The 26,073-nt window shown below is 38.4% G+C and overlaps 1 protein-coding gene across 1 annotated transcript; it reads left to right on the top strand.

The window, feature by feature from the left end:
- The first annotated feature begins 577 nt into the window (after positions 1-577).
- LOC112572125 (multiple epidermal growth factor-like domains protein 10) lies at positions 578-26,073 on the top strand. The gene is made up of 14 exons (XM_025251674.1): positions 578-722; positions 1,461-1,643; positions 17,093-17,203; positions 18,167-18,286; positions 19,225-19,383; positions 20,040-20,198; positions 20,681-20,833; positions 21,525-21,677; positions 22,357-22,509; positions 23,191-23,274; positions 23,600-23,725; positions 23,930-24,013; positions 24,947-25,075; positions 25,663-26,073. Exons 1-14 carry the CDS (start codon positions 578-580, stop codon positions 25,758-25,760), a joined length of 1,857 nt encoding a protein of 618 aa, XP_025107459.1. The 3' UTR covers positions 25,761-26,073.

Here is a 26,073-nt window from a genome sequence, read left to right as displayed (position 1 = left end):
ACACACGATCATAAACATTGCATACTTCCTAAACAACGCAGAGTGTAAAGTTATTCATGCATTTCAAACACCCGCAAGAAGCTGAAAAAAGCCTGAATATATAATATTTACCCTGCCATCATCATCAGACCTCATGTAAGAGCTCAGCACACTGCAGCCACCATGTCAGCCACACTGAAACAAGTTGTCCACGTCTGTTTTTAAGATGTTGTCAGGGAACCTGTTAGAAACACTTCTATAAAATCCTTCTTGCAGCAAAAGCCACTCACAGGCCTGGAACTTTCTGTTAAAAAACAGAGACTTGGCGTGTGTTGGCTATTTAAAGACGAATATCAGGTGGACTGACTATGGATTAACGTTTTATCTATAAATATAACAGATTTGAATGTCTAACTGGAAATTTATAATGACGATGACGATGTCTAGGAGTTGTCTAGCCTGCCTCCTGCTGCTGACCACGGTCTGTACGTGTGAGGGGGGAGGCACGGTGGTGAGGACATGGAGGAGGTTGTCTGTAGACAGCAGTGTGTACACCATACAGACCTACTCCAGGCTGGTCACAGCGCAGTCTCGCATCATGTGTGCTGACCTTTGCTCTCAGATCAGCGCATGTCACGTCTTCTACTTCCGCTCGGACACCGGCCACTGCTTTTTGTCGCCGACACTAGGAAAGGGCAACTCCACGACATCTACACCACTGACTCACGTCTACTTTGATGGAGGTTAGTTGTTGTTTCTTTCTACAATCAAGGTTGCGATTATAAAACCGAGCCATGAAGAATAACAGACGGATGGATTAAAAGATATGTTGGACGGACAGACAGAGACACAGTCAGACAGGAGGCAGACAAGCAAGACAGGTCTGTGTAGAAAACAATAGAGGAAATTTCATTATCATTTTTTTTTCAAGTAAAAAATATAGATTGCTGCAAAATCATGTTGGAAAACTCAAAATACAATTAATGAGATATTCAAATATAAATACCTGTCATATATGGCTCTAAAACAATCTCTGCAAAACTGCAAGATTACAGCTTTTCTTCTTTTGTGTAGATCTATGCACTACTGATGCCGTTATTGCTGACAACAAACAGTTTTATTTTGTTTTCTTATTATACAAAATATTTAAAAACGAATGCATAAACATATTGAACCATTATGCAGATATGTTCTGTCCTTTCTTCGTTAAAATGCAAATTTATTGTTATATTTTTTTTTGTATGAGCCGTTAGTGAATAACTTTATTAATAAACAGAATAATTTTATTTTTGTCCCCATGCAAATGAGACAGGCAGAAGGCAAAGTAACAGAAAGGCAGATGATACATGGCACCAGAGATTTTAGACTCTAGTAGGATGGTTCTCTGGAAATGATTGAACAGATGATGATGCGACATACAAGACCGGAAGTCAATGTGTGAATCACTCTATAAGAAAAACTGTTTTTATTCTTTTTACCAGTCACCTGCCCGTTGAACAGCACTTTCCAGCCGCTAGGGTTTATCTCGTGCATAAAGCTAAACACAACGAAAGTGAACATCACTATAGCAAGACAGGCCTGCATCGATGATGGAGCCAGCTTTGTGAGCATGAAGACGAAAGAAAAGATGGAGTTGCTCGTAAACGTGGTTTACAGAAACACAAGTAAGTAAACGCGTGAAGAACTTCGTGTATGTGTTTGTGTTATGTCGTGTGTATGCCATGTCTATGTTCCACAACAGAGAACTCAAAACTACACTGTCTTGATTGCAGTATTGAGTAAGTTTTACTTTCTGTCAGTTTGACAACAAAGTTTTATTTTAAAAAGATGGTACACCGTGGAGTGCCGGGACTGTTCACGTACGTGTCTGACGTTTTCATTCTTTCCTGTGTTAAAGTTGGAATGATAAACCACATCGGATAACTTAGTGTGATTTTAGGTCTGCGTGGTTTATTGCTTATCTTTCTTTTGATTCGTTTATGTTGAGTAAGCTCTTGTTGTTATTGTCCACACGGATATGTCTTTTGTCCACTGGCATTGTTGCCGTGGACGATGGAGTGACCGCAGAATGTTGTGTGCGAGCGTGGTACGGTGATTATGTTCACGTTGTAAATGTGACTTTGCACAACCTGCTTTAATTTATCAGAGGAAGAAAGACGACGGCTTAAGGTAAAGCTTAGGGTTACAGACATATCCTCATTACCAGTAATTTCTCTTTATGAACATGTGTTTTGCTGGTTCTAAACATAGGTATGCTAGTCATATGGCTGAACGCAAGTTTCACAGCCCCGGATAACCTCTGGGTGTGGCCTGACGGAGACGCCATCGACCTGACAAATCCATTATGGCAGCCCGGAAAACCAAGCGGAAGGGATTGCTTCATCGCCGTTTATAACGCAACTAGAAACAGTTACATGTACAGTGACGCTTATTGTAACATGCGTACAAGTGCGTACGTGTGTGAGATTCTTTTGACGTAGAATGTGACGACATGTAACCGTAAAAGGCAGTAAACAAGGGGAGGGACAGGTGTGACAAAACCACGTGTGCTAGCCGGATGTGACGTCAAGCTAAACCATTCCCATGTAGGAGTGTCGCATGGAGGGATCCATGTTGAGAGAACTAATGATGTTTTTTTATATCTTTAATGGCACAGAGTTGTAATGACACATTTAACAAATGACAGAATTAGCCACAAGCCGGCTGTCTGGCCTGTTCCTTTCCCATATTTAAAAAAAAAAAAAAAAAAAAAAAAAAAAAGTGACCTACTGTGTTTAAGATTTACTTTTCATTGAAAAAAATATTCACGCCTTCTATGACTATAATTGTAATAATTTTTTAAGGTCTGGTATCGCCTTTAGTTGAACGCCGCTGCTGTATAACTATTTACAAGATTAATGCAAATGCTAAAACTAATGTCACTTGAATACTGTAGTAATACAAGCTGTAAACATTAGCTCCTTTCTGTCTTCCTTGTCTTAACTGAATGCTTGTTCAGCTTAGTTTCCTCACTTTTTCTTTCTGAAAACTTTTGCTTTATTCTCTCAATAAAAATGCATATTAAATGACCGCACACAGGCACACAGAAGCTTTGCTTACACACAGACATATGCGCTCACATACATACACTCTGACAAAATACGATTGTAAAAAAAAAAAGAAGCTAAATCTGATGTCAAAGCTGTGTTCGTCTGTGTCTGTGAGTCTGTTACATGGACTAACCAGAGCTTTTAACTCTTTTCGTCTGTCTGTCTTTCTTTCTGTCCACCTCACTTTCCCTAAGATTCATTTTTCCTTAATGGCTTTAACGACTTAAAAAGAAAATAAAGATATTTCATTCCAAGGATAGCAGTCAGTAACGGCTTTAAACTTTTATTTTAAAGTAAATCTCGTAGACATAAAAGGTTAGAAACTGCAACAGAACTAGAACATCTCTCTGATGTGTGTATTTTACTACTCAAAGTAACACAATCCACAACAACGTCAGTAACTCTCTAGCATAAGAAAACAAATCACAAAAACATTATTTCTTAAGAAAACAAGTCAAACATTATTCTCACCTGAGTGCTAAAAGTGTTAACTGCGCTCTAAAGGGAGACAAATAGGAACCGTTGTAGGGGACACAATCGATAGCAAATCACTTGAGACGACAACAATCATTCTCTGTCGACTCTTCAGAACATTCAAAGGAGACCATTCACCGCTCTCAATGGTTGACGGAGAATTAGGAGAAGAAATATGCAGGTCAGAGGACAAGACCAATGTCCACTAATGCATTATTTGCTGAAAATATTTGCTAAAATGAAATTTTTCAGAATTTTCTTTTTGTAATAGTTATGAAAATATATTGACAGCGAAAGCCACGAATGACACATGCATAAGGTTAAAAAAACCTAAAAACATTCTGTAGCAGACATCTATTTATATGAATTATAACGAACATTACAGTTCAGTACTCCATACACCTCCATACACGTCCATACAGCCATAAACGTCCGTGTATAGGGCATGAGGAGGGAAGGGAAAGAACTGCCTTTTAATAAAAGGCAGAGTGATAGCAGAGTAGCCTCCTACTCTGAGACTTCCCGCCTATAATCGGGTTAATCTTAATGATATGCAATTCATTCAATAATTCTGTTCTCGCTGTACACAAAAAATTATGTTTTGGCTGACTTTTCATGGGACTTGCCATTTTTTATAATCACAAGCTTGTCCTGACGGAAGCGGAAGATCGGCTTAAACCTTATTTTTTTTTAATTTAAATGATTTTGGCTTAATGTTTTCTAAACTTGAGTACCGCGTTTAGAAGCATGCACTACATAATTTTCTAAAAATGTTTAACTAAATACCCTTTAGGCTTAAGCGTGCTTAAAATTCAAAGTGTATTGTGCGACTGACAACACGAATATAATCTACAGTTGCAAAAAAAATCTGCTTTCGCAAAAGAACTACAAGTAAACAATGTACTCAATGAACCCAGAAAAAATATTTTTAGAACAATAGGGTCAAGCAATCTTCAGTCTCTGTTCATTGTTTGTTGCTTTTTGTTTGTTTTATGCTTATTAAGATAATACAGACACCGAGAATTGTTTTCTTTGGTTTAACTTAGTGCACTTTTCAAAGGCACACACACACACACATAAGCGCAAAAAACAAAAAAAAAACAAAAAAACAAAACAAACAAACAACAACAACAACAAACCAAACCAAACCAAACACCAACAAGAGCAAACAAGAACAAATCACCCAAGCGGGGAATTGAACCCCTCTTCTCCCGCACGACAGAAGGGGATACTAACCATTATACTACCGAGGAGATGGTTGTGCCCTTATTAAAGGTAGGTGGCGCTGGCCCGAGTCTACATAAATCTTTTCGTTAATATGTACTTGTTAGTCTTCAGAACTGTCAACGAAGCTCATCGTTCAAACCTGCTCTGCACAAAAGATATAAAAAAAAAATAAAAAAAAAAGAGAGAAAAATAAAAAAAGAAGAAAAGCTCAATCTTTTTACCGGTAGACGTTAAATCTGTGGTTCTGGTGACTGTTTGATAGGAAACTAAAGAAGTGTCTAAGGTGTCTCTCCTACTCAGCTGCCATTACTGTTCTTAAAGACCATTAATAATTGAATACTTGACCCAGTTTAGCTACGTTGAGTGTCAAGGCCGAAGGGAACCAATGGTTTTGAAGCAAAAATTAGGGACTTGGGTCGACATATAAGTTTACTTTTGTTTGCCAATACAATCGCTTAGAAGATGTTCGACTTTAGTAATGTGTGTGTGTGTGAAGGGGAGCAAACTTCATGCCGACAGTGAACGACGTTCACAGTCTTGCCTCAGTAATTTTTTTTTTTTTTTTTTTTTTTTTTTTGAGGAGTAGGCTGTCCTTGACTTCCTTCCCAGGTTTCTACACCACTGAAGCTCATGTGAGTTTGGGGCACTTTACACAAGGACGGATTTATGGTCGACTGGATGTTGTGAAGTGTCATGAAGTCGTCTGCACAACAGAGTAATCAAACGCTCAATGCATCGGAAGGCAGATTTTTTAACTCTGGGCTTTTATTGTTTGAGAAACAACGCAGTTAAGTGGAAGGAAAACACACGATCATAAACATTGCATAATTCCTAAACAACGCAGAGTGTAAAGTTATTCATGCATTTCGAACACCCGCAAGAAGCTGAAAAAAGCCTGAATATATAATATTTACCCTGCCATCATCATCAGACCTCATGTAAGAGCTCAGCACACTGCAGCCACAATGCCAGCCACACTGAAACAAGTTGTCCACGTCTGTTTTTAAGATGTTGTCAGGGAACCTGTTAGAAACACTTCTATAAAATCCTTCCTGCAGCAGAAGCCGCTCACAGGCCTGGAACATTCTGTTAAAAAAAACGAGACTCGGCGTGTATTCGCTAGTGAAAGACAAATACCAGGTGGACTGACTGTGGATTAACGTTTTATCTATAAATATAACAGATTTGAATGTCTAACTGGAAATTTATAATGACGATGACGATTATGATTTAAAGAAGAAAAAGCAGAAGAAGAAATAGGTGGTGGTGGTGGGGATGATGATGATGATGATGATGATGATGATGATGATGATGATGATGATGATGATGATGTATCCAAGTATAAGTTGATGTCTGTTTTATCGACAGGAGACCTCTGTGACGTCAGCTAGGAGATGTCGAGGAGTTGTCTAGCCTGCCTCTTGCTGCTGACCACGGTCTGTACGTGTGAGGGAGGAGGCACGGTGGTGAGGACATGGAGGAGGTTGTCTGTAGACAGCCAGGTGTACACCATGCAGACATTCTCCAGGCTGGTCACAGCGCCGTCTCGCATCGTATGTGCTGACCTTTGCTCTCAGACCAGCGCATGTCACGTCTTCTACTTCCGCTCGGACACCGGCCACTGCTTTTTGTCACCGACACTAGGAAAAGGCAACTCGACGACGTCTACACCATTGACTCATGTCTACTTTGATGGAGGTTAGTTGTTGTTTCTTTCTACAATCAAGGTAACGGTTACAGAACCGAGCGAGGAAGAATAACAGACGGATGAATTAAAAGATATGTTGGACGGACAGACAGAGACACAGTGGACAGGAGGCAGGCAAGCAAGACTAATCTGTGTAGAGAACAATATGGGAGATTTCATTATAATTTATAATTTTTTCAAGTCAAAAAGATATAGATTGCTGCCAAAATCATGTTGGAAAACTCAAAATATACAGTAAGATATTCAAATATAAATATCCGTCATATAATGTTCTATAATACTCATATACAGTCAAATCTCCCTACTATGCCACCTACCGGGACCGAGCAAAAGTGGCATAGTAGAGAGACTGGCATAGTACCAAGGGTTCGTAAAAACGGCTTTATTTGTTCAAGTTATCCGTCAGTCCAAAACAGGGGTGGGCAATTAATTTTCCCAAGGGGCCGCATGAGAAATTGGGATGGTTTTAGAGGGCCGGACTAATATAGTTAACTCAGTGTTACCCAATACTGTATGTATAGTATATATACTGGCGGGCGGGCCGGTCAGAGACAGGAGGCCTTTGCCCAGGTCTGGTCCAAAGCTCTCAAGAATCGTCGGCTTCGCTCGCTGTCTCCTCTCATTCTCCCCCTCACCTCTTCATCCTCCACCCCTCCCAACCACATCCACGCACCTGCATCCTGTCGCTAGTCGACCCCCTCACACCTTCCCTCTGTCACGTGGCTGTCACCCGGCCAGCGACCACCCCCCCCCCCACATTGCCAGCCTCCACCCTCCCTGTGTGCGTGCTATGTTCCATCCACCTAACTGCGATGTCCCACACTACCATACAGTATAATAATCGAGCACTGCGCGGAATTTCACAACTTGTGTCTTTTAACAATCACAAAAAAGTGGCATAGTAGCGAGAGTAGGGGTGGCATAGTAAATTTTTTTTTACATTGAATTTATAGTCGGGACCGAGCAAAAGTGGCACAATACCGAGAGTGGCATAGTAGCGGGGTGGCATAGTAGGGAGATTTGACTGTAATGTTAATATAATGCTCTAAAAATGTTCTCCTAAACCCTATAACGTTTACTTTTATCGAGCAATCTCAGGAAAAGACAATTTAGAAATTAAGGTGTAAATGCAAGATTGCAGTTTTTCTTTATTTGTCTAAATCTGTGCGCTACTGATACCGTTATTGCTTATTTAACAATGAGCTTTATTTTTTATGCAAAATATTTAAAATAAACGTATATAAACATATTGAACCACTATGTACGTTTGTTTTGTCCTTTCTTCGTTAAAATGCACATTTATTGTGTAAGCCGCTAGTTATTAATAAATAGAATAGTTAGAATTTTGCCCACAGCAAATGAGACAGGCAGAAGACAAACGAACGGACAGGTAATTACAAAGCACCACATAGCCTAGACTCAGGTAGGATGTTTTTCAGATAATGGCATGATGATGCGACAGACAAGACCGGAAGTCAATGGGTGAATCACTTTGAAGGAAAAACTGTTGTTATTCTTTGTATCAGTCACCTGCCCGTTAAACAACACTTTCCAGCCGCTGGGGTTTATCTCGTGCATAAAGCTAAACACAACGAAAGTGAACATCACTATAGCAAGACAGGCCTGTGTCGGTGATGGAGCCAACTTTGTGAGCATGAAGACGAAAGAAAAGATGGAGTTGCTCATCGACTTGGTTTACAGAAAGACAGGTAAGTGGACGCGTGAAAGAATTTGGTTCGTGTCTATGTCGCGTGTGCGCCCTGTCTATGTTCCACAGTAGACAATACAAAGTTACACTGTTTTGAAAGCAGCATGGAGTAAGTTTTACTTTCTGTCAGTCTGACGACGAGTTTTACTGAAAAAGAAACTGTCTGTAACCCTTGGAGTGTCGGGAATGTTCAGGTACAAGCCTGTCATTTTCTTTCTTTTCTGGAATTGTGTTGAGTAATTAAGGTCCATGTGCAGAATTACTTTTCTTTCTTTTGATTCGTTTGTGTTGAGTAAGCTCTTGTTCGTGTTCTCACCACGAATGTGTTTTTTGTCCACTGAGGATCAGCTGCGTTGTCGCCTGTTGTGAGTGTGATCGTTATGTAGTTATTATGTTCTCGTTCTAAATGTGACTTTGTACAACCTGCTTTATCACAGGAAGCAAGAGTACGGTTGAAGGTAAAGCTCAGGGTTACATACATCCTCATTACCAGTAATTTGTTATTATGAAGATAATGTTTGTGTTGGTTCTAAACATAGGTATACTAGACATGTGGCTGAACGCAAGTCTCAGAACCTCGGATAACCGCTGGCTGTGGTCTGACGGAGACTACCTCGACCTGACGAATCCATTGTGGCAGCCCGGAAAACCATGGGGTGGAAAGTACTGTTTCATTGCTGTTTATGTAGCATCTACTAACAGCTACATGTACAGTGACGCGATTTGTGACACACGTACAAGTGCGGTCGTGTGTGAGATTCTTTTGACGTAGAATGTGACGACACGGCGTAACCGTAAAAGGCAGTAAACAAGGGGAGGGACAGGTGTGACAAAACCACGTGTGCTAGCCGGATGTGACGTCAAGCTAAACCTTTACCCTGTAGCAGTGTCGCATGGAGGGATACATGTTGATAAAGATATTTTTTTCCAAGAATAGAAGTCAGTAACGGCTTTAAACTTTTATTTTAAAGTAAATGTGGTAGACATAAAAGGTTAGAAACAACACGCGAACTAGAAAATCTATGTTGTGTGTATTTTACCTCTAATAGCGACACAAAGTAACAGAATCCATAACAACATCAGTAATTCTCTAGCATATGAAAACAAATCACAAAAAAATTACTTCTTAGGAAAAGTGTTAACTGCGCTCTAAAGGGAGACAAATAGGAACTGCTGTAGGGGACACAATCGATAGCAAATCACTGGAGACGACGACAATTATTTTCTGTCGACTCTTCATCACTTTCAAAGAAGATCATTCACCGCTCTCAATGGTTCACGGAGACTTAGGAAATAAAAGTGCAGGTCAAACGGAAGACAAGAGCACAGTCAATTAATGCATTATTTGCTGAAAATATTTGCTAAAGTGACATTTTTCAGAACTTTTTTTTTTTTACAATAGCTATGTAAATCTATTGACATCGAAAGCCACTAATGACACACGCATAAGGTTAAAAAAAAACTAAACACATTCTGCAGCAGACATCGATTTGTATGAATTGTAACGAACATTACAGTTCAGTGAAATTACCACATGTAATGCGTTTTCCTGTAGGTTTGTAAGCAAACCAGTGTACAATGTGCGCTCAGTTCACTTTAGTTAGACTAGGGGTGAGGAAACATTTTTCTTCCAATGGTCATTTGGATATTTATAGCACGATTCGTGGGACATAAAAATTATCTACCTTATAATTATCTCACTCTATTTAGTCAAGCTGTAGTTTCTTCAAAATGTATTAACACTTTTTCAACATGTACAATCCCAACATGCCTCACACTGCTGTCCTCTGAGTCTCCCCAACCTGCTTTTTTCTTAGCTGGGTGAGCAGATATACTCTGCTGCTATGGAAAGTTTACGTAGACGCTGTTTGGAGTCTGTAAAACTACATGTTTATAATTAAAGAATTCCTAGTTGTGACAGTATATAGTAACAAAACCTTTCTCTCCTCATGCACAATGTTTGTGGTTGTGCAGTGAAAGTACATTGATAATAACAATAATCACGACTACTTAGTAAACCCATATCTGATTTGATACAGTAAATTCTAAACAAAAGGCTATTCTTCCCTTAAATGCTTAAATTAATCGTCGTTTCAGCATCGGTTTTGAGCTGGTTATTGCTTTGAGATAAAATATTTTGCTGTTGTTTTATTAAACTGTCGATTTCATGTGCCTGTGCTTTTACACTTTTTCAATGTTTTTAAATCTTTAAGGTCAGTTGGCGACAAGGCAGTCATTATAAAACTGTGGCAACTGCTATGGAAATAACAGGTTAGACACTTGTGTAGTCCCCACAAAACCTTCAGTGTCTGCGGTTTCTACACTTTGCAAAACTCAGTAGTTAGTCCCTCACACTACATGAACATGCTCAGTGTCAGTGAAGTAACATCGATGTGTGCTAGACTACAAGTCTACTCACAACATATGAGGCATAAGTGTATCACAAATAATTATATAAGCAAGAACAGCATAATCCAATGACCGTTGGGGTTAGGGTAGAGCATGCAGAGGTAAGGGAGAGAAATGCCTTTTTAATACACGGTAGAGTGAAACCAGAGTAGCCCCCCATTCCACTTTACTTATAATGGTACCTCTGGTGATTTCCCCCCTCTATCCTCTTTCTCTACCTTTTACTCCTCGTACACGTGAGCTTCCTCGTTCAGCAGTCACATGCCTTGCTCAGTTGATCAGTATTTACAAACTAATGTCAATCTGAATAGCTTACAACGACAGCTCCCCCCTCTTCTCAAGATACCCCACACAGTTTTGCAGAAAGTACAGTTAGTTGTAACATTCTGAGCAGCAAAAAGCGGTTGATATATATTGGTCCAAACAATGGAAAGACTGTCTCTTTATCTTCTACATTTTTAGTAATCGTTTTTATAGTGACTTTGTGTGTTGATGAACATTCAACTGGAATTTGATGACAATCCAGTTTGGTTGTCACGAACTTATATTACTGGACTCCTTGCAGACGACCCCCCCCCCACCCCAAGTTAACTACTAAAAAGAGGCTGGTGTATAGAAAGCTTCCGGTTTAGTCACATTTATTGTGTAGGCTTGCCGAGACTAACGGTGGAGAACCTCGCAAGAGTCTAGGCGTTGGTCTCGGCAGACAGACAGCAGGACACCTAAACATGTCCTTGGTCTTGTGTGTTCTCAGTGCAGTAGTCAAACAAAAAGGTCATTGAACCACCAAAATATTGCAACATATCCATATGACAAGGCAGAATGGAGCAGTAGAAAACACGCAGTGTACGGGCAAGCCCTGTCCATCATCAACACAACTCGGTACTTTTAGAGCTTTAGAGCCCAGGGAGGGTTTATTTCCAGTTCTTATGCGCATTTTTAATTAGCAAGTTAACAGGACTGGACTGGCCGGCCTGTTTCCCAGATATGAATCCCATTGTAAGATGTCCTGGCCTAGCGACTTAGAGCCAACCACATCCAGCAGTGGACCTCAATCAGCTGTGCCCGTTTCTTCAGCAAGAGTTGCAGGTAATTCCTCAAAGAACTCTGAGAACATTGGTTCAGTCCATGAGATAAGGGTACCTTGCCTGCATTTAGGCTCTTGGTGGACACACTCGATATTGACTTTCTTTTTAATATCACTTTTCAGAATTTTCAAAACATGGGTTATGTCAGTCTAAACTCAAATTCTTGTTATTAAAATGGTGTGTTTCAATGAAATTGGCTAATAATGTTTCATTTCATGAATAAAGAAATGCTTTGATTCAATGTATGTGTGTGTTTTTCATTGGCACGAAACAATGATTGACTATACAACTGGACTCTCCATTGCTTTGAGCAGTATATTTTTCAGACTACTCTGATCTGTTATCACGAAGATTCAATAAAAAGTGACACTTTGCACTTGCAGCTTAGATATGCTATCCGAGAGTGGTGAGGGCAATGGCCTGTATCTAGCAACCACCAACAAAGTGTCATTCCCTCATATTTTAGTGTGCTCTCTTACTCAGCGTCGCTTAGAATACAAGTATGGGTGTCATAAGTGCTGCCACAAGCAGTGACAAAAACTCACCTTGAGTTGAAATAATGCTGTCATCTGACCACGTGTGGCTCTTGAGATGGTTGTTATCCGCCTTCCTGTATGACCGTGCACTTCGAGCAGAGTGGTTAGTGCTTGGGGAGAAAAAGAACTCGCTTATAACGACCACTCATAAGTAGGCGGCTTTGCTGCCAAATATTTGTTTGATTTCATTAAACAGTGAGTGAGAGAGATGGAGGGAGAGGGGAAAAGAGGAAACGAGAGTGAAGCTGAAACTCTTATCTGAAGCCAGTCACAGCAGCCGTGAAGTTAAATTTCAACTACTTTTACTCTGAATAGCCAGAAAAATATTATCTAATTCAATTTTCTTTTACAAGACCCATAATGTATATTGTATAGTCACAAAATTTTTTTATATGTCTACGTTATTAATTAGGGAGTATCAACAGAAAGCAACGGCGTTATGTCTTAGTTCTAATTTGAAATTTATATCGATATAATTTAGTCACAAATCATTTCGAACGCCAAATACCTGGAGCAAACTAAGAGGGGAAAACAATACTTTTTCATTCTAAGCTCGTCTTTTATACTAAGCTACTGGTCCTTAATGCACAGGATCCTAAAACAGACTTTAAAAAACACAAACCTGTAAAGCTTTTGTCGAACTGTAACAAACTTTACGATTAGCAACAGGGTTAACCAACATACATTTTCATATAATTTATTTCTACATGGAATAAGGAAATGCAAGAAGGTAAAGGAGCAGATCCATTTCTAATACAACCGGTTGCCTGGAGGTGGTCCTCAGTATTCTACAAATCACTCGATACAAGTCACGTTCATTTTCATCAGTCTACTCCGTCTCTATGATGTTAAGGAAATGTCAACGAGTGGCATTAACATTGGTGAATTCTAACACTTGTCTAACAGACTTAGATGGTGTCCCCGTCTCACTGATATTCTTTCTGGATTAAATTTAAAGCCACCTCTCTCGTTTCCACACTACAAGCAGGCAAGACTACGATAAATAATGAGTACTCGATAGAGTAGCCACCACAGCCATGAGTTGCTTAGTGCTGGTGATGCCTGTGTTGTAACTGAGCGACATACGAGTGTTTAACCTACAGGGGGCTACGAGAGAGCTCAGCTCTGTTACTACGGAGACTATTACTTTCTAAATTTAAAGAAATCTTTACATTTAAGTTAAATCTGTGTTGGGTTTGACGGAAAAAAAAACTTCTCAGGTTTTTTCATTACATGAAATGTTGATCCGTGTTGACTTAGGCTAGAGGATGCGCGCGCACGCACGCACGCACGCACTGACTGATGTTTCCAAATAAATCTTGAGGAAGCTTGGGTTGTATCAGCAAGAACCCTTTATTCTAATTCCTCTATCCAAACTAACGTAGGAAGACTGAAACAAGTAAAGAAATTAGGCGTGCCCAAGTGTATGTGTGTGTTTCTTTATGTGTGCGTACGTGTGTTTGTGTGTGTGTGTGTGAGAGAGAGAGAGAATGAAAGAGAAGTTTTATTTACCTGTAATGCTGTGTATCGTTTCTATCTCTTGCTTATTTTCTTTTGTAATATCAGACTTTAATGTTTGTGTTCTTCCGCCCCAGAGTACGATGGAAGTTAAAAAATATTTACTCTTTATCATTCCTAAGCTATACTTGAACAGTAAACTTATGGTTCCACCTGATATTTTGCTGCAGTAAGCAGCTAAACATTTAAAATATGATCTGCAGTGACAGTGATGTCCCTTCGCCTAACTGGCCAGAGGCTGACTGCTCTCCCTCACTTTTCATATTTGCCCGTTGGTCTGCATGAAGTTTTGTGTCTAATGGTTATCAGTTCATCTGAGATATTTACTACGTTCCTGTTATGATTTCTGTGTCTGCGCAACTTTTCGTCTTTTCCTGGGCCATTTTATTTCTACTGTTACCTCTGCGCCATTTGCCATTACTTAGATTTGAGATCTACACTTGGTAGTGTCCACTTCACACTCTGATTATCTCCCTCTAGCTGCTCCAGAAAGATTTGATGTCGATTTCAAACTCTGATTACCTCCCTGCAGCTGCTGCACAAAGTTTTGATGTCGAGCTGTCACAACAAGCTTTTCGTGCAATACAGGCCAGTCTGACATGACTGACATCAGGCCAGTCTGACATGACTGACATCAGGCCAATATGAGATGACTGACATCAGACCAGTCTGACATGACTGACATCAGGCCAATCTGCCATGACTGACATCAGGCCAGTCTGCCATGACTGACATCAGGCCAGTCTGCCATGACTGACATCAGGCCAGTCTGCCATGACTGACATCAGGCCAGCCTGACATGACTGACATCAGCTTTCTCCAGGAAGCTCAGGTTACAATGACCGTTAGCGTGTTGCTCTCACAAGACTTGTGTTGATGGAATATTTTTATCTGCCAAAGTTTTGCCAGCGCACCGACGACTGCAAGATGAGCTTCCATACAAATGTCATGATAACTTTCAGATATTTTTGGATGCAGAACTTTACTGACTTATCGAAGATTCCGTGTAATAGCAAGGCTGCATTCACCACATCTGTTCAGTGTATCTAACCTTCCATTGCTTTCCATTTACCATCACTGGTCAGTGCGACCTACCTCGGCCCTAATGCTGCTCGTTACAAGTGCACAAATGAAATTGAATCAAAACCTTTAAATCAAATTAACTCAAAACTGTGTTTATGTTTGTGCAGCATTTAAGTGTGACTAATGTGAACCTGTGCCTAAGTTTCATGTCGACATTAGTCGAAAGCAGACGTTTGAAGACAAGCAAAGATGACAACACATTTGGACCGTAGTTTCAAGCCCAACTATGCAAAAGATTTATGCGAAAGGATTTGACTGTTGATTCTCTAGTCAAATTATCTTGTCTGCATATACCCTTGACAACATTATTTTCCCCCTGCCTGCTTATCAAAGTATTTTATCATTTTCCTTCGTTTTTAGTTACTGATGGAATAATTGCAATGCTTTTATCTTTAATGAAATTAATTATGTGATTCCCATGTACTGTGCCTCCCAAATAGCGAAAAATAGTTTCTTTGAATGTTTTCATGTGTTTTCATCTAAAGTATCACCTTGATAAAATAGTTTTTTCAGTTACATTTAAAAAAATGCTTTTAACATAACTTTGTTGTGATCCTGTGAACTTACGAAGTGATTATGATGGTGCGATGGTGTTTAAAATACTCATTAGCCAGATGTGATTTGTAGTTCCTTGCTTTAGTAATCTTACCTGTAGCACAGATTTTTTTATTCCAATTTTTCTGGATGGAGAGTAACAGGGTGACACAAAGGGTACGAGGACAAAGCTTCAGTAAATACAATTGCGGGTAGTGTCACTGAACAGAACAGTGGTAAAACTTGACTGAATTTGTGTGCTTGATCTTAAGTATGCCTCTCCCTGTCTGCTTATCAAAGTGTTTTATCATTTACTAGAAGGAACTGTGACCAATGAAATCAGTTATATTCAAATGTGTTGCAACATACCTATTTACTGGGCGGTTCTGTTGCTAACAAAGTTGGTATATAAATGTAGCCGAGCTTCTAAGAGGCTCTGTAGGACATCGAACACGATACCCAACCTGACCTCAACCACAAACATGAAGCCGTGGGTACTATTGACCATTATCACCTTGTCGATTGTTGTGACAGGTAGGTCTCTGAAACTTTTTTAAATTAATATTTTCATTGTTCGTGCGCGTGTTTTGTGTGGTGTGTATAAATCTGCTGAGAAAAATACAATAGCAGTACTCTGCAAGCTATAGAAAACAAAGATAAAGAAACATCAGGAAGGAAAAAAAAGTGAAACTATTAAAGCTTAGAAACAAAACCGAACAACTTGTGACAGAACTGATGATTACATATAGTGCGTCTTCCTTTGTCACATCAAGATTGCAGGCCTCGTGTGATTGTGACCCTGACTTTGGACTTAATAGAGTTAAAAGACTACATGCACTATTCTCTTGCATGCACTTTACTTGTAACCAGCAAGTATACAAGTATTCCCATCAATTGCCACTATAGAAACTACCTCATCCTCAAGCGAAATTGTTTCACATGTTATAATAACAACAATATTTTATAACTCACTATTTACGCTAAGGCCTAATGCGTTTTACAGTTGTCACACACACACACAAGCATTACATGGATACATGCACTCACGCACAAATGATTGTACACAAGTAAGTTGTTCCACAAGCATTACTGTGATTATTTGAAAGATATTTTAAAAAATCCAGAAGAACAAAATACATTTTTAGCTGAGTTGAAATTGCTAAGCATAGAGGCATTTCTCGTTCACATTTTACACACAGCATAAAAACATGTGTTTCACTTGAAATGGGCAACGGAAAGTCCGTTAGTGAGTATCCAGCAGTTAAACCTTAGCTTCAGTTACAGGCACGAAACATCTCACCGGGTAGAGGTTTACAGGGAGTAGTAGACTGTGTAGATAATGTTGTAAGAATATAAGAAAAGGCACGACGAACGGCGAGTGTTCAGCAGAGAAAAGGAAAAGTACTGTATGGCTAGACTTGGTTATTTGACTAATAAAACAAATATCAGAATCTTTTGCTTTAAAATACATAATAGTCATACATATTTGTTCCATTATTATTTTACCAGTATTTTACCATATAAGACGTAAATATCCAACAGATTAATAATAAAAAAAAAAACTTCTTTTTCTTTCTATCTTTTTTTTTTTTTTAGTATGCTCACTCGCTTTTAAGCAAGCGCGAGTGCTACCCCCACAACCCCCCGCCCTCACACACACACACACGAGCGCGCACAAGAGCATACACATGAAATCGAATCTTGTGGCTAAATTTATTAACTTATTCTTATTCATGCAGCACAAGGAGCAGAAAAGCTTTTGAATGAAGCCTGTACCAATGGAGATACCTGTGTTGACATCTCTGGAAACAGTCTGCAGCTGACCTGTGACGTTCTTGTTAAAAGATGTTGTAAGTTTTTGGTTTGTTTTTTTTTTTCCTTTTTTTAACTTCAACTTCTCGATATTTCATCGGTTTTCTTTAGAATAGTTAAAGAGTGTGACATCATGTCAATCTTTGTAGTTGTATACCAAGATTAGAGAACGAAAACTAATTTGCACATATTCTCATTACTTTTATTACACACGCTTGTCTGTAATATAATCTTACATCATAGCTTCACTTGTTTATTAATGTTAAATAATGTTGTTCATACAATTTTTCGTCAAAAATCTTTATTTCAGATTTGAAATGACCTCTTAAAAGTGAACTTTCAGTTAAATTATCTAAAAACCGGAATAATTTCCTTCATGCACCATAAAAAAATTTATTACAGCTACTTCTGTTTGAAATCTTCTTTTGAGCTTCTCTCCCACATAAAAATACTTCTTCTAGTCCCTGCAAGGCTTAAAGCCCAGCAAAATCCGGCATACCAGGCTACCAAAAATATGAATTTAAAAAGGCTGGACAGAAAAGTAAAGTCCTTAAATTGTAACAATTATTTCAAGATTAAATACCTACCATTAATAAAATGTTCTTCTGTTAATTTACATTTCATCATTTTCATCATACTAAAAAAACCGCATAATAATCCATTTATGCAGCATGCAAAAAAATTTTAAAAGTAAAAACTCATCAAAATGTTTTCCTAAACAAAAACTGACCCAGACCCGAGACGAGTTTTCAAGAGAATAGATTATAACTTTATAGAATACGTCTGTTTAAGACTTCAGTGAATCTGTCAGGACAACACCTAGGTCATCATATTCCCCGCTTTACATTATTCTCTTATTCTCTTTATTCTCAACTGTACATTTATTTGAAATAGATTATTGAAGTTTTCATAAATCTACCGAGCAACTAGGATAGTTTACTGGGATTTTCATTGCATGTCTATAAAATAAAATTTTACGATTTTTATTTTTCCTCCTACAGTGATTAAAGCCGGATACGCTTGTGGAGAGACAGAGGACCTGTGCTTTACAGGTGCATACTGTGACACATTGAAGAAGTGCAAATGTGCTGAAGACTACACTGAAGACGATGGTGACTGCGGTATGCATTCATCCTAACGAATTGTAAAATATTCATTCATTATGTTTTGACTTTTTTGTATTAAAAGATACCGAAAATCTCCAAGAGGCTACCACGAATTGTTTTATACTAAACTCAGCTTGATATACCATTCAGCTCGTTATGTAGAACAGCTTGGGTGTCGCGACAATCACGAATAGGGCTGTATCTTAATGTGATTCACAAAAAAGCACATACCTTACTCTTTGCTTAATGCAACTGAAAGATACGTTAAAGTATGCACATTCACACTCATAAGCCAACAGATTCTTTCGGTGACGATTATATAGTGAGTTTGACTTACTCCCACCAGCCGATTTGATGCTTGCCAAGGGTGAAAAACTTCCAGCTTATAGAGGAAACTCTTAATTGATTATTAGAGAAGGGAAAAGGCAGCAGAGTAATAATCAGTCCTACCTTCTACGTTGTGAAAAACACCAGATATATATCAGGATACACAGACATCTTTGCATTGCACTTCACATCCTTTCTATTGGTCTGCTCGTTAAACGACTAATTTATACCGATGAAAGTCTACTTCAGTGATGCTGCTAGACTGAAGTGAATTAATTTATACATTTTTACGAACTTAATTTTTTTTTAAAGTTAGTACGTCTGCATGATACAATGTGCCTCGATATTGGAGAGTGGAGGGAGAAATTTGTGTTTTACTCCAAGCCAGCAACGAAGGCTATATAATGGCAAGGCAGCCAGCCCTGTAAACAGATGCAGAGAAAGAACAGCGTGCCCGTGACGAGAGTTGAACCCACGACAGCCAGTCCTCATTGGATTAGTGACAGGAGCTAACCGCTGAGCTACCAGACCTCCCCATATTGCAGTGAAAGGTTCAGAATGTAAATATACTTCTCTGTTAAAAGGTAACTTGTTATGGTGTGTTATAAATAATATGTGAGTATTAGAACGTAAAGGACACATTAAACCAATGAAAGTTATTGCAGGCCCGGATGAAGGGCAGCCTGGAGATGACTGCGATAAAGGCTGTATCGACAATGCGGCTTGCTCTGATGAACTCTGCTCCTGTAATGCCGGCTTTAGACTTGACGAAAACGGAGTATGTGGTAAGAAAATTAAAGACTTACATCGTGTTTGTGCCTTTGTGGCAAGAATTCTTCAACAAGAGAGTTATATTATTAATTATGGAATAACTACAGAAGTAATTATTTTATTTTGTTAGGTGCTACACATAATATGAGCCAAGCAAGTGACCATAAGTCGCAATCTGAAAATCAGTAGTAACTGAAACGCAGTTAGGAGTCTTTAAAACCCCGCAAATTTTCGTAATAAATGTTGTTTAAATTATTAATTAAATTGCTGTTAAACATTGTTTGCGTAATTAACACTGTTTTCATTTTTTCTACTTTCTTATTGAACATCTGACGCCCATTGTTTTACCCAGACATTTATCTAGCCACTGTCCAGCAAAAACACTGTCTTCTTTTTAATGCACCTCCTCTGTCTTTATATATATATAGAAGGAAAACTATATATTGATGACAGTCGGACCTAATCATTTCTCTCTCTCCCCTTTACTTTCCCCTCCTCACTACTTCGTGCATTCGCTAAAGTACTCACACACACGCAAATAAATTGGGAGAAGTGGACATTTTACTTCAGGAACCCTCTAAAATTTTGATGAAATACATCGCCTTTTCTCATTGAGAGAAGACCTCTTATAGAAAAGAGAGGGGGACTTTAACACGACATTTTGTTTCAGTTGCAGTTGCTGATCATACTGTTGGAGCGGAATGTGAACCTGACGAAGCAAAGCCCGAAGGTGACTGCGATGACCAAAACGCAGTATGTTCAACAACAGCCGGCGAAGACCGTTGTGATTGTAAGGATGGCTACGTTGGTGTTGTAGGATGGGGCTGCAGTGAGTTCATTTTTATCATGACATCTGACAGCAGGTATTCGCGATGAAGTTTTGCACAGCAGTTTTATCATTTTACGATAGCTTATTGTGAATATAGAAAACGATAAACGATGAAAGAGTTGCATCCAGTCTACAAGAATCTAGTAGAGAATAGTAAGTAAATCAACCCTCGTGAAGTTAAAGTAAAAAATTGTGTCCGTCTCCCTAGATTTTTTTTAAAATTCAGCGATATAAGATGCACATGCTCTTGCTCTTTCACCAAGTTTCTTGCTCTTACCAAACTCCATTAATTCCCAAATGCTTATGATTTTTACTGTTCGCAAAAAACTTCGATCGGTCCTGGCCGAGACCCGACTGGTTCGTGACACAACTTAAGACAATAATTTTACACAGTTTGTTTGGTGAACCAGCTGCTTTGAAACAAATAGGCTTATATTGTACGTTTGTTCCTATGTAGACCCATGTTTGATATCTGTTTACAGATGTGATGCCAAATAAATTAGGTGGGCGTTGTAAGAAAGACACCGCAGCCAGTAAGGATACGTGTGAAGGTGATGGTGTGTGCAGCGCCACAAGTGATGGAGTTTGTCAGTGTCCTCAAGGTTACGAAGGGACAGAGGGAAAAACTGTATGCAGTTAAGTCGTTAAAAATCAAACTGTAATCTATGTTTACAATGTTTAATTTACAAGGAAAACGAGATATTTGGACTTAATAACGATTAATTATACTTGACTAATTTGCAGTTGGAAAAAAAGGTCTAACCCACTTTTCCCCTAAATTTAAATACTAAACGATATACGAGTAAAGGGTAAAAGTGATGTAAACCATTATCTTGATAATTTCTCTTTAATAAATTAAAAAATATGTTAAATGTAATATAGAGGATCTGCTCCACTGATCATCTAAAACTATAAATTACTTTCATCTGTTTTCCTTTCTATTTTAACTACAGGAACTTTGAGCTGAAAAATTGTTCCTGCTCTTCTGCCTAGTTTCTTGATCTTACATATATTCGCCATTTATTTCTACCACGCTTCTTATGGCTTGAAGACCTTTTCGTATTACACAAAATGTTTCAGCATGATGGGTTATACATTGTCGGTCTATGGTCATAATGCACATGTTTACATTTGGAAAAGAGGTTTTTTAAAATGTTTACACACAGAATCTTTTACATTTAATATGCATTGGATAACCCTTCTGCTATCAGGTAGTTTCAGATTATAACTTTAAACACATCGTTGGGTAAACCTATTGTATCGATGACAAGAGGCTATGTAATATGTTTGATTCTCTGTAGACCCATGTATTATATCTGTTTACAGATGTAAAGCCAAACAAATTAGGGGGCAGCTGCACGACAAACACCGCAGCCAGTAGAGGATCGTGTGAAGGCCATGGTTTGTGTAGCGCCACAACTGATGGAGTCTGTCAGTGTCCTCCAGGTTACGAGGGCAAAAATGGAGACACTGTGTGCAGTTAAGTCGTTAAAAATGAATTATAATTTATGTTTACAATGGTTAATTTTTAAGGAAAATGATATATTAAAACTTTATAAGATGAATTATACTTGACTAATCCTCGGTTGAAAAAAAACTGAATCCATTCCTCCAACCCAACTTTAAATCACCACTTGTTTTGCTAAGAAAGGGTATACATGATGTAAACTATTGATAATATTTCTTCTTAATAAAGTTAGAAAGTAATAAATGTATAAAAAATAGTATAGAAGATCTCAAATGACCATATTCACAAGTACTAATCACTTTCATCATGTTTTCCTTTCTTTGTTAACTACAGGCACATTGAGTTCAAAAATTGTTTCTTTGGTTTAGTTTCTTGGTCTTACCATTCATTTAAATATGTTCCCTTTATGTTTCTTATAGATTAAAGACCTTTATTATAATACACACAAAATGTTTCAGCGGGGTGACTTATATACATTGTCGATATCTAGAATCATAATTCAAATACATAGGTGTACATTCGGAAACACGCGCGTGCACACTTTTACATGAATGATTGGATAACTCTTCTGCTATCAGGCAATTTTAGATTATACATCTGAAACATAGCCTTGGGGGAACCTGCTGCATTGAAATCTTGTAGCTATGTAATAACTTTATCTGTAGACCCATGTCGGTCATCTGTTTACAGATATAAAACCAAACAAATTAGGGGGCAGCTGCACGACAGACACCGAGGCCAGTCAGGGATCGTGTGAAGGTGATGGTGTGTGCAGCGCCACAACTGATGGAGTCTGTCAGTGTCCTCAAGGTTACGAAGGGACAGAGGGAGACACTGTATGCAGTTAAGTCGTTAAAAATAAATTATAATTATTTACAATGGTTAGTTGTATCAGAGAAAGTTGATAAGGATGAATTACCCATTTTCAATTTAAATGCACAGATTTACATTCAGAACGACGTTTTTCCCGCCTTACATTCATACTAATCTGGATTTTTTTGTGACCAACCAACCAACAACACACCCACCCACCGACTCAAAACCGACCCACCCACTGCGTTTTAAGTTTTTTTTTGCTCTAAGACATTGGAAGTGAACAGATTTATTGAAAGTCTATTGTTGACTTTAAGAAACTCATTCCGGATATCAGACTGTTAAAAGACCTGACAGCCTACAACTTCACAAGGAGCTGAGTTGGCTCAGAAGAGAGCAAGCAGTCCAGAGATATCCCTCAATGAGGAAACTTTGAATCCTCACAAAAAGACGACTTAAGTGGCGATCTTCAGCAATTTGTATAAACATGCATACATTAGCAACAAAAGTATAGAAGTGACAATTACCTGAGTTGACACGTTGACTTCCAAACCATACATTTTTGTGTTTGCCTCTAAAATGAGGACCTACTTGCAAAGATTTTGTACATGAGAAACCAAAAACTACCTCTGGAGTTTAGATAGTTGACAATTGCTAAATACTAAAATAAAAACTAATTTGCCTTTCACGTGAAACTGTTTCTTCCCATAGAGGTATCATTCAATGCTCCATGCACTTCTGGTGAAGAATGTGCCGATGACTTTGCTGTTTGTGACCTCAGGACATCAAAGTGTTGTAAGTATTTAGATGTCTATTCGCACCTGCAGATTTACTTGTTTTCTTGCACATCGAAGTATTCTCATAAATACTTGCCACATTATATTATATTGATACTGATATGATTTCTAGTGCAGGTTCAATTTACATTCGTCTACTTTCCACGTTGCTTCAGTTTTGGGTACGAAATCAGTTTAAAAAAAACTGTTGCTGTAGCTACAGAGAATAACTGTTTCAACGGCGTAAAAATGCATGTAGAAACGGTGGTTTTCACTGTATGATTATTGTTCTTAATGTTTTGGCATAATGGAATCCTGCGTTACAAGATCTTTTACTCTTCCAGTGATAAAGGCAGACTCCTCTTGTTCCGGAAGTAACACAGAGAAGTGTGTGTCAAACGCTACCTGTAGTGAAAGTTCCAGGTGTGCTTGCCGCAGTGGATATACAGCTACTACTGCAGGATTGTGTGGTGAGATGTAATGCACTGTCCTTTCTTTATAGTTTGCATCTTGTCTAAAGGTTCTGTTTTTCTTTCTGTGTGTGTGCGCGCGCGTGAGGGAGAGCGAGAGAGAGAAACAAATAAAACAAATTGAAATAATCATTAAGAGAGGGGTAGATGAAAAGATGAAAATAAGCGAGAAAGTATGTATGACAACCTAAATGCCTCTCACAGGTGTGGCGCTTGGATTTTCGTGTATATCTGACGATGACTGTGCCCACTCGACTTCACTGTGTGATGCAACTACTTCAAAATGCTGTACGTATGAGACCTAACTTCTCAAAATTATGCAACCTTTTTTGTTCTTTTTATTTTAAGGACCTGTCTTGGTGTATTTTGTCATGATAATTGTATGTTCCTTATGTAGTTAATGTTGTTGTTAATAATAATAATAATAATAATAATAATAATAATAATAATAACAAAATAACAATTTGTATAGCGCTTTACTCCACCATCAAAGGCGGGCTCAAAGCGTTATTACTATGAATACAAACACACCAACATAAGAATTATGGATTACAGCAGTCAGTCACACACAGGGAACAAGATGGAGGTTGACACAAACATCTCATCACCAGACGACATCATGAAGCACATACATCCAGAATCTAATGTACACAACATGGAGCAAAATAGAAAACGATATGGTCCACACTGGTTCACAATGCTTGAACAGCTACAAGTGTCAGTAAAGAAGGCACAAAATCCAGTAAGTCAAAAGTCCAAAGCAAGATGGAAAAATGAAGAGGAGACAAGAGCCGTTAGTGGAAGATGTCTGTTGTAAGTAATGACGCAGCACAAGCACTGAAGAACAATCCACAACAGAGGCGAACGGCTCAAACATCACAGATGAGTAGGAGAAACCAAAACTCGACGTAGATCCGCGGACGAGACAAAACGACAGAGAGCTGGTCCCCTCCAGACCGTCAGGCCAAGGGACATCACTCTCCCTCTATCCATAAGTTCATTAATATTGAAGTTTCTTCTGCATTATTAGACTATAGTTTCTTTTCCTTATCCATAGTATCCAACACCACAATCTACTGAATCATCCTTTAATCTTCTTTCCATCTCTTTACACAGCACACAAATTTAAATTCCAAATACAAACTCCAAGGATACAAAAGCCTTTAAAGTAAGACATGAAGACACAGTAAGACATCTATATATATTTTCTCGTTATACCAGTGATCAAAGCAGGAGAGTCGTGCTCCGCCCCCAACACTAACAACTGTGTGTCCAACGCCACCTGTACAGAGGATGACAACACCTGCTTGTGCGACACAAATTTTCATGCCTCTAATAATGGATTATGTAGTAAGTATAAACACTGTAAAATAACAATGTCTTTCCAAGAACAATGGAAAGTTTTTCATCTGCAAATCTGAGTATGTTACCCCAGGAATATGATGTTTGCTCACATTTGTGGCATTTTAAGCGTTGGATTATGCGCCAGTATCCATTTGAACAGCTAGATCATTTGAACCTATAAATTCGATAGTGGATTATTCATTTAAGATATAAATTTTGTACTAAGTACCCAACTGTTAAAGCTATGATAGAAAAGATATACATGCTGATCTACGCCTAGATACGGACACCAGCAGCCTGTATTCATCTTGAAATTTAAATTTGCAGATACTATATCAATTAGTGATATTTTTAATTAAATATTTTTGGATAATTTTTTCGACTGCTTTGTGATATCCAGTCCATGGATGTGCTATTGTAGCAACTAAATCAAGTCTGTAAGTCATCAGAAATATCAGTCTATCCTTCAAAATTTAGTCTTGCACTATGTGGTAGTTTGTATTCAAGGTAAGTGGATTTAGTTTATTGTGTTAAAAATGTTCCTGCTGTATCGTGTCATCACTAATACTCAAATCATTTGATTTTCTCCCCAGTTCTTCAAGACGAGAAGGGGAGAGCACCAAGAGAAAGCTCATTATCTCCCTTGCTGACGTGGTTCATCGGACTGTGTCTCGCTCTCTACGTGGTGTAGAGCATGACACCGACTTGAAGACACTAAACTGAAACTAAATCCGTCCAATAATCTACACTTCTACAATTTTATGTGCTTACACTTTATTATAGACATTTCATAGATAAGCCACGCAAAAGTCGTGATGAACACACCGCAGATTTCCTCGAATATTTACATTCTTTTGTAAATTTAATGAAGAAAAATTTATGATTCCATAACACAAATTGTTCCATATACTTCACACAGCGGTTACACAAATACTTTCACATTGCTTAATCGACAAGACACAATCAGAGGTTCACTTCTATTGCTAGAAACAATTTTATACTTA

This window comes from Pomacea canaliculata, linkage group LG9 (assembly GCF_003073045.1).
Source record: "Pomacea canaliculata isolate SZHN2017 linkage group LG9, ASM307304v1, whole genome shotgun sequence".
NCBI lineage: Eukaryota > Metazoa > Mollusca > Gastropoda > Architaenioglossa > Ampullariidae > Pomacea > Pomacea canaliculata.
This window is presented reverse-complemented; position numbering and strand designations above follow the sequence as displayed.

Bases quoted from the DNA above. Each gene is read 5' to 3' on its own strand.
- LOC112572125 (XM_025251674.1), top strand. From the start codon at position 578: ATGTGTGCTGACCTTTGCTCTCAGATCAGCGCATGTCACGTCTTCTAC. The intron at 1,644-17,092 runs GTAAGTAAACGC...TTATTCATGCAG, and splicing joins CGTGGTTTACAGAAACACAA to CACAAGGAGCAGAAAAGCTT. The intron at 23,275-23,599 runs GTAAGTATTTAG...TTACTCTTCCAG, and splicing joins CCTCAGGACATCAAAGTGTT to TGATAAAGGCAGACTCCTCT.